Genomic DNA, 9,675 nt, shown 5'->3' on the forward strand with positions numbered 1-9,675 from the left:
GTAATGCAAGCTTCCCGAGGCTGCTATCTCCCGATTGGTTCCCTCTGCCCTCCAAATAGAGAGTCTTCAGAGTAGTGTAGTAATCCTCAGAGGAAAGAAAAAACACCTTCCATAGTGTAGTATGCTTATTCCTTTATTTGACCCAACAATGCTGGATATACCAGCTTAAACATACAGCAATGGCCACAAAGTTAAAATGTTGAAGATAAAAAACTGCTGGAGCAGCTAATAAAAGACACACACGCAGCCGGGTTCTCTGTACCGCTAGTGCATGGAATCGCAGCTTGCGGTCCAGAGCATAGAGATGTCCAGGTGCCTAATACTCCCCTGGGACCTTCAGATCAGACAGGTACAACTGAATCTTCTTCTTCCAGCATTTTATTGTCTAATATTGCTAAATTATTAGCTAAAGTGGCTAAAGATTTAAATGCTAATCCTAAGTCTGTGCAAAGTAATATTGTTCTAGCTAATGAGCCTTCAGCTATTAGTGTTTGGTCGCCATCTAGTGGAGTTTCTGCTAATTGCGATCAAATTTCACAAAGTAATTCAAACTCAGGATATCTTTTAGCCAGGTCTCAGAATTTACCAGATACCTGTCTTAAGGAACCTATGTCATGCGCTATTTCTCCACTAGGATTTCACTTGTCCGCTTTGATTAACCACTTAAGCCCCGGACCAAAATGCTGCCTAAAGACCCAAGGGGTTTTTACAGTTCGGGACTGCGTCGCTTTAACAGACAATTGCGCGGTCGTGCGACGTGGCTCCCAAACAAAATTGGCATCTTTTTTCCCCCACAAATAGAGCTTTCTTTTGGTGGTATTTGATCACCTCTGCGGTTTTTATTTTTTGTGCTATAAACAAAAATAGAGCGACAATTTTGAAAAAAATGCAATATTTTTTACTTTTTGCTATAATAAATATCCCCCAAAAACATATATAACATTTTTTTTTTCCTCAGTTTAGGCCGATATGTATTCTTCTACCTATTTTTGGTAAAAAAAAATCGCAATAATCGTTTATCGGTTGGTTTGCGCAAAATTTTTAGTGTTTACAAAATAGGGGATAGTTTTTTTGCATTTTTATTTATTTTTATTTTTTTACTACTAATGGCGGCGATCAGCGATTTTTTTCGTGACTGCGACATTATGGCGGACACTTCGGACAATTTTGACACATTTTTGGAACAATTGTCATTTTCACAGCAAAAAATGCATTTAAATTGCATTGTTTATTGTGAAAATGACAGTTGCAGTTTGGGAGTTAAACACAGGGGGCGCTGTAACATTTAGGGATCACTGTGTATGTGTTTACTAGTGTAAGGGGGTGTGACTGTAGGAATGACGTCATCGATCGTGTCTTCCCTATAAAGGGAATGACGCGATCGATGCGCCGACACAGTGAAGCACGGAGAAGCCGTGTTTACACACGGCTCTCCCCGTTCTTCAGTTCCGGGGAGCGATCGCGACGGAGCGGCTATAAACGAATAGCCGCGCCGTCGTCCCGGATCGCTCCTGAAGCCACGGGGACCGCCGCATGTACGGGGGGGGGTCCCGATCGGACCCCCGACCCACGTCAAGCAGAGGACGTGTATATATACGTGGATGTGCCTGCCTGTGCCATTCTGCTGACGTATATGTACATGAGGCGGTCCTTAAGTGGTTAAAGAAAAGATTTGGCGGGGGGAATTTGTTGATATGTTATCCTTGCTCCCGTCTGCGAAAGATTTTATTAACAAAGCGGATAAAAAAGATGAGGATGAAAGATGTAGGCCTGTCCAGAAATCTTTTAACAATTGGTTGCATGCCTTTTGTATTTTTTCAGGTACTTTATGTGAAAAATGTCCTGAAAAAAGCACTGGCTTATTTCAGCATCTGGATATTATTTTTGAGGCATTTAGAAATTTCAGAGGTGTCGCTTGGTATAGCTATGACAAAGCTTTTCATCAAAAATTATCAGTGCATCCTTCCTTGAAATGGGGTGTTAAGGATGTAGGTCTTTGGCTGAATTTTTTTCTTCCCCAAAGACCAGTTTATAGCAAACCAAGCACTAGTACACAATTTGCGAGCAATTCCGGTTATAAAAAGGGAATCTGTTTTAATTTCAACGACAGCCAGTGCAGATGGCCAAACTCATGTAAGTATAGACATGAGTGTGCCTTCTGCGCCGGCACTCATTCGGTCACCAAATGCTTTAAGAAAATGTCCGCGGCAAACCAACAGCCGGGGAACTTTTCCAAAGGCAGTAACACCAGTGACACTTCAAAATATGCTCCCATGGCTCAGGCTCTACCCAGATCAGTTGAAAGCTCAGCTCCTCATTGAAGGTTTTGGGGATGGTTTTATGCTTCCAGTGTTCTCTGGACAGGGATGTATGTTAGTTAATCTCAAATCAGTTCGTAATTTTCCTGATAGTCTTAGCCAAAATGAATTTAGAAATTCTAGAAGGAAGAGTGGAAGGTCCATTTTCTTCTCCTCCTTTTAGTAATTTTAGGTATTGTCCCCAAAAAAGAAAGACTCCTTTAGATTAATACATCATTTATCCTTTCCAAAGGGGGAATCTCTCAATGATCAAATTGAAGAAAGCCTGTCTTCAGTCTCTTATGCCTCATTTGAGGATGCCTTAATAAAATTAAGATGTCTGGGAAAGGGCTCTCTGATGGTGAAAGCTGACATTAAGTCAGCTTTCCGCCTCCTTCCAATTAACCCTTTATGCTTTAATTCCCTAGGTTTTTTCTTTAATGGCTATTTTTATTTCGATAAATGTTTTCCTATGGGTTGCTCCGTCTTGTTTTTATTTCAAATCCCTTTCTTCCTTTTTAGAGTGGTCGGTAAGTTTTGAATCTGGGTCAGAATTTTTAATTCATTACCTAGATGATTTTTTATTTTTAGGCCCTCCCGATTCTTCTGATTGCTCAAAGTTGTTAGATATATTTTTTAAAATCTGTGCTAATTTTGGTGTTCCTATAGCTTTTGAAAAAACGGTCTGGCCATCCACTTTCTTAGAATTTCTTGGTATCACTATTGATACCGAGTTGATGGAATTTAGGCTTCCAGATTCTAAGATTGAAAAACTCAAACATTTACTGCTGTCACTAATTCATAGAAAAACAGGTTCTATTAAAAGAGATGCAGTCCCTGTTAGGTATTTTAGCGTTTGCTACTAGGATTATGCCAGTGGGGAATGTTTTTTCCAGAAGACTATACCTCTCAATTTCTGGACTGAAATCCCCCTTCTCTCATGTTCGTATGTCACATGACATGAGGGAAGACCTTTTGGTATGGCTTCAGTTTCTTTCTCATGTTAATGGTCGAGCCATGTGGCAGGAGGATTTCATTCTAGACAAAGACTTTTTTCTTTTTACTGACTCTGCAGGCTCTCTGGCTTTCGCTGCAATTTGACAGACCCATTGGTGTGCGGATCTTTGGCCCCCTGGTTTTAAGGTAAAGGGTTATTTAAAAAACATAGTTGTATTGGAATTATTTCCCATCATTATAGCCCTTGAGATTTGGAGATCCTTTTTCAAAAGCATGAGGATTTTAGTGAGAACAGATAATAAGGGTGTTGTGTATACCATCAATTGTTTAACATCTAAGTCTCCGCCGGTCATTGTCCTTTTAAGACATATGGGCCCAGATCCACAAAGATCTGCCTATCTTTAGGCAGGCGTAGCGTATCTCGGATACACTACGCCGCCGTAACTTAGAGCGTAGTTTCCGTATCCACAAAGAATTTGCGCCGTAAGTTAGGGCGGCGTAGTGTAAATGTGTCGGCGTAAGGGCGCGCAATTCAAATGACTAAGATGTGGGCGTGTTTTATGTTAATTCATCTTGACCCCACGTAAATGATGTTTTTTTAACGGCGCATGCGCCGTCTGTGGGGGTATCCCAGTGCGCATGCTCGAAATCACGTCGCAAATAGTCAATGCTTTCGACGTGAACGTAAATTACGTACAGCCCCATTCACGGACGACTTACGCAAACGACGTAAAACACGACGCTGTTCGTACGTTTCCGACGTCAATACCGAACATTTCCGACGTCAATACCGAACATGACTTACCCTTGCTTTATGAGGGGTAACGTTACGCCGAAAAAAGCCTTACGTAAAAAAATTCGCCGGGCGGAGGTACGTTTTGAGGATCACCGTATCTAGCTAATTTGCATAGTCTACGCGGAAATCAACGGAAGCGCCACCTAGCGGCCAGCGTAAATATGCACCTAAGATCCGACGGCGTACTAAGACGTACGTCAGTCGGATCAAGCCCACATTCAGTCGTATCTTGTTTTGTGGATACAAAACAAAGATACGACGGGGCATCGTAGAACTTATGCGGCGTATCAATAGATACACCGGCGTAAGTTCTTTGTGGATCTGGGCCATGGTTTTTAAATGTTTGAGCCTGAATATTTGGCTGAAAGCTATTCATGTAGCAGGAAAGGACAATGATTTGGCGGATTCATTATCTCGTCTGCAGATGGATCGTTTTTTTCCAGTTATTCCCGGAGGCGAACCGTGTGGGATTGCCATGTCCACCCAATTTATGGAACCTGGTGTAAGGCCCATATCTGAATATATATCGAATTCTGTAGCACCCTCAACCTGGGCAGGATATCAATCAGCCTGGTTGTTGGATTAAATTCAAGAAACTTTAAATACGAGAGCCAGTTTTTTTCCTTTTCTGAAGGCTTAGCTTTACGTTTTCTGAGTTTTTTTATTTGCAAAACAGTATTCCTGGTCTTATGTGCAGAAGACTGTCCGGAATCTCGTTTTTTCTTAAAATGAATAATCTACCCTCATTTATGCAATACTTTTCAGTCAAACAGGCTTTGAAGCGTTATAAAATAAATAACTTCTCAGCTGATTCTCGTAAACCCATAACGCCAAAGGTTTTGGGTGATATTTGCATTAGTTATGGATAAAGTTTGTTTTTCGGTTTTTGAATCTGTTCTTTTTCAAGCTTTTTTTTCTATCATGTTTTTTGCGGCGCTTAGTTTCGGAGCTAATTTCTATTAAGGCATCTGATGTCATTATCTCAGATAGGTCTATTAAGATTTTAATTGGCAAGTCTAAAACAGATCAATTGGGTAGAGGTAATTGGTTACATTTGGACGCTTGGGATAATTCTACCATTTGTCCAGTCCTGTTAGTAAAGTACTATTTGGTTAGACCTTCAGGAAATTCAAAATTTTTCTTACATGAGTCAGGTTTGCCAGGTTGGCAAAAATATCAGTTTACAAGTGTGTTTAAAAAATGTTTAAAGTTTTTGAATTTAGGTCACGCACAGCTTATGTCCCATTCATTCAGAATTGGTGCAGCTACAGAGGTTAGGTCTAGATGTTAATAAAATAAAGAAGATGGGTAGATGGAAATAAAATAGTTACTTGTTATATGTTCGCCCTAATCACTCTTTTTGATTCCTTTCAGGGAATTTTCGAGTTATTTGGATCATCGGACATTCGTTCGTTTATTGGGAACATCCCGGAGCTCAGCACAGGAGTTATTCGGTTAACTTAGGTTTAGATCTCAATAAATGTAAGTTTAACATCCAACAATTGTCTGCTGTCTTTTTATTTAATTAAGGTTTAGGGTTTTATTTCCCATCTGCTGTCCCATACATTTGCTGTTGTGCTTATTATTAATATATATATATACATACACATATATACATAAATATAATTTTTTTTTTTTTTGTCTATTGTTCCTCAGATCAATGAGCTCACCAAGCCTGCAGTTAGCTCAGCTCCTATGTTTGGAGGACAACAAAACTCTAGCTTTTCCACTACAAGTAAGTTTCCAATGAAGGTATGCAAGTCATACATTTTCATATATGGATACTGTTCACACTGATTACCGATGCAATAAAGGGAACACCAGTAGGCCAGCACAGACATGATTACTGTATCAGATGGATAAAACTCATCAGCATATGGCACCATTATTTCCATAGTTTTAACTCCATTTAGTTTTTAGCTTCATTAAACAGCCATGGTGGTTTAGATGCAGAAACACCCTGTTCCAATTATCTTTGGAAATTATAAACCCCTGAAATATTGACTATTTCACAGTAAAATTAGTCCTTCAGTGCAAAAGGTTTCAGTCAAATTCACTAATCTATCCTTAAGTGCAAGCTAATCTCTGGCCCTTAACTGAACAAACCAACCTTTAAATTTGCACAGAATGCCCAGGATGGGTCCTGGACAGCAGGAATATTTCCCCAATGAGAGAGAAGATCACCGCTCAAGGTAGGTCTATTGTAGGGTCGTTTCAAAAATATAGGACTCCAAGGGTGCAGGCAATGCACTAAGGCAAATATTGGTAAAAAGATGAGGGATGGACAGCCGCACTCCAAACCAAACAGGTTGTCTTTATTCAAATCAACAGCAAGAACACAGCAGATCACAGCAATAGGAACAGGAGAATACCGACGTTTCGCACTGGCTTCAGTGCTTATTCATGGCCATGAATAAGCACTGAAGCCAGTGCGAAACGTCGGTATTCTCCTGTTCCTATTGCTGTGATCTGCTGTGTTCTTGCTGTTGATTTGAATAAAGACAACCTGTTTGGTTTGGAGTGCGGCTGTCCATCCCTCATCTTTTTACCAATATTTCCCCAATATTTGGGCTGTGGTTCCTTTTTAAGGGGGACAGTTTGAAGACATTGTTGAGTAATCGGGTTCTCACTCATGCATGGTGAGGGGTTCTGGGGTAGTCTGGCTGGAGAAGATAGTACCTCCTTTTTTTAAAACACTCTGGATTGGTAAGTCCACATTAGTGACTTTGAAGGGTTTTGGGAGGGAAAAATCTTCAAACCCTGATTATGGAGACTTTGGTTTGGAAGACCACTGCATTCAAGTCCAGAAAAGGGAAGAAGAAACAGCTGGCACCTGTCTGTGAGGGAGAGAGCAGAACACTGCTGAGTGAGCCACGTGGGCTAGCTTGTGGCACAGACACGCTTGCTGAACTGTGGTAATCTCCACTGTGGGACCTCGAAGGGCTCTTTTACACTTGTATTACATTTTAAAGCGGGCCTAAAAGTACATTAACGCACCTATAGTGTTAATGAGCATATAGGATGTTTTGTGCAGGCTTTCATGTTGCGTCAGGCCACACTTATCAGATGCCCTGTGAGTCGTTTTTTTTTTTGTTTTGTTTTTTAAGGCCAAAATGGGAAATTGGCACCTTTTGACCCTTTTCAACTGCACTGTAAATGCCATAAGCGTGTTTATAGTGAAGTTGTGGTGCGTTTCAATAGAAGTAAATGGAGGCAGTTGAAATGTGTCAATGCCTGCCTGCCAAACTCTGCAGGCAGCGTTATTTTTGCCTCACAGCAATGTGAACACCTTTATCTGCTCCCTATTGTAACAATTAATAGGCGTTTGGGAAGCAATAAAAATGCGACACAATCACCTAATTTCAACACCTGTGTGAAAGAACTTTGGAAGCTTTCAAATGAGTGGACTGGAGGTGAGCCGACTGTTTTTGCACCAGCTTTTGATAGACTGTTTCTACTTGCTGATGTGATCCAGTGATGTGCACAAGTGCCTCGGCATTCCAGGACTCTCCTCCTGATTGGCTGAGGCACAGCAGCGGTGCCATTAGCTCCCGCTGCTGTCAATCGAAGTCAGTTAGCCAATCAAGAGGGGGGTGGGGCCGAACCGTGACTCCATGTCTGAATGGACATACTGAGCTGTGACTCGGCTCCAGCGCCCCTATAGCAAGCCGCTTGCTGTGGGGGCACTCGACAGGAGTGAGGGGCCAGGAGCACCAAAGAGGGACCCAAGAAGAGGAGGATCTGGGCTGCTAAGTGCAAAACCACTGCATAGAGCAGGTAAGTATGTGTTTGTTATTTTTAAAGAAAAAAAAATTGACTTTAGTATCACTTTAAGCTTTCTAACCCTGCTGGATTTTGGCTGTAGTTGGAAGCACTTGTGATAATGTGCAAGCATACACAGCATCTTGCACATTATGGCCCACTTGCCTCCAAGTTTACCCTCTTCCAGCAATGACCATTCTGTGCTCCTCATTGGCACTCTGTTGCAATGGCTGTCATGCTTTTGGAAATATTTTTCTGGACCACCATCTTCCTCCTTCAGCAAGTGGGCAGCTACTGATAATGTAACTTCTACACACGTGTGCTGGAACTACATTGTCCTGCCAAATGGGACATCTTACAGATTCCAGGCATGTATGCTGAACGTGTGCAATAGTCGGTGTGCATTGAAAAAAAAAAAAACTTGCTAAAAAAAACAAAGTGAAAGCAGCATAGCATAGTCTCTTCTACCCATAAAGCAATTTGTGTTCAACTTCAGTTTCTCTTTAATAAACTAACCAAGTGCTGTAATCCATGATAGCCTGTCTGTACGAATGTTTTCTAAGAGCTCATTCAGATGTGCATCTAGGGGGCGGTAAAAGCAGGAAGCTGATCCACGGTTTTACTGCCTCACACTGATTTAACAACAATCTCTTATTTTGCAGGCTCTTCCGCCAGCAGTGCACCTCAGTCTGCCAGTAGTTTCAGCTTCAAGCCGGATTCTCAGGCACCTAATGCAGGGCCCATTTCCAGTTTTCCCACTGCTTCAGGATTTGCCAACAAACCAGCAATCGGTTTTAGCAATGCAGTGACAGGATCCGCAGCTTCATTCGCTTTTGCAGGAACGACGGCTTCTGATGCAGCATCATCTGGCTTCAACAACGCAAAGGCAGTTTCGGCTTCTACATTTTCCTTCGCATCCACCACCTCATCAGGTGCTGGAGCATCTGCTTTTTCTGGGTTTGGGGCAGCCACAACTGCTCTGCCTGCAAGTACATCTTCTCCCGCCACAGGGGCCTTTGGAGGGACAACAGCGGCTTTTGGTTTTGCACAAAGTACCACATCGGGCTTTGGGGAGACAACAGCGGCTTCTAGTTTTGGGCAGAGTACTACATCAGGCTTTGGGGGAACAGCGGCTTCTGGTTTTGGGCAGAGTACTACATCAGGCTTTGGGGGAACAGCGGCTTCTGGTTTTGGGCAGAGTACTACATCAGGCTTTGGGGTGACAACAGCGTCTTCTGGTTTTGGGCAAAGTGCCACATCAGGCTTTGCAGGTGGTCCAAGTACTTCTGGCTTTGGCGGTCTTGCTGCCAATACAGTAACATCAGGATTTGGGGCAAAAACAAGTGCTGTGTCCGATCTATTCAAATCAGGTGCTGCCAGCTCTGCCACTACCTCAATATTTGGGCAAGCATCAGGTGTGTCAGTAAGCCGTCCACCAAGTGTGAGCTCAACATCAGAAGCCAGCAGTACAAATCCCGTTTTTACACCACGGTCTGAACTCTCTGACAAAGAACTCTTAGTTTGAATCCAAGAGGTTTTCACTAGGGAACATTGCCCTATGCCCTCCGCCTGCAGATCTTTTAAAGAGGGGATAGCAAAGCAAGCCTGTTGAGGTGTTTGCAGTTCATTTTATATATTAAACATACTTTCAGAAATTTGAATTTCGTTTTTTTTGTTGTGCAAAACCACTGCATAGAGCAGGTAGGTATGATGTGTTTGTTATTTTTAAAGAAAATAATTTGACTTTAGTATCACTTTAAGCTTTCTAACCCTGCTGGATTTTGGCTGTAGTTGGAAGCACTTGTGATAATGTGCAAGCATACACAGCATCTTGCACATTATGGCCCACTTGCCTCCAAGCTT

General features: G+C 42.1%; 1 protein-coding gene across 2 annotated transcripts; it reads left to right on the forward strand.

Moving 5' to 3' along the window:
- The first annotated feature begins 3,372 nt into the window (after window positions 1-3,372).
- On the forward strand, window positions 3,373-9,473 carry LOC120940165 (nuclear pore complex protein NUP62-like). 2 transcript variants are annotated; one of them, XM_040352846.1, is made up of 4 exons: window positions 3,373-3,440; window positions 5,425-5,532; window positions 5,707-5,785; window positions 8,475-9,473. In XM_040352846.1, the coding sequence occupies exons 3-4, from the start codon at window positions 5,746-5,748 to the stop codon at window positions 9,335-9,337; spliced, it is 903 nt and encodes a 300-aa protein (XP_040208780.1). In that variant the 5' UTR covers window positions 3,373-3,440; window positions 5,425-5,532; window positions 5,707-5,745; the 3' UTR covers window positions 9,338-9,473. The 2 variants fall into 2 exon arrangements, with proteins under 2 accessions (XP_040208780.1, XP_040208779.1); XM_040352845.1 differs by lacking the exon at window positions 3,373-3,440 and adding an exon at window positions 4,475-4,552.
- The last annotated feature ends 202 nt before the right edge of the window (window positions 9,474-9,675 follow it).

This window comes from Rana temporaria, chromosome 5 (assembly GCF_905171775.1).
Source record: "Rana temporaria chromosome 5, aRanTem1.1, whole genome shotgun sequence".
NCBI lineage: Eukaryota > Metazoa > Chordata > Amphibia > Anura > Ranidae > Rana > Rana temporaria.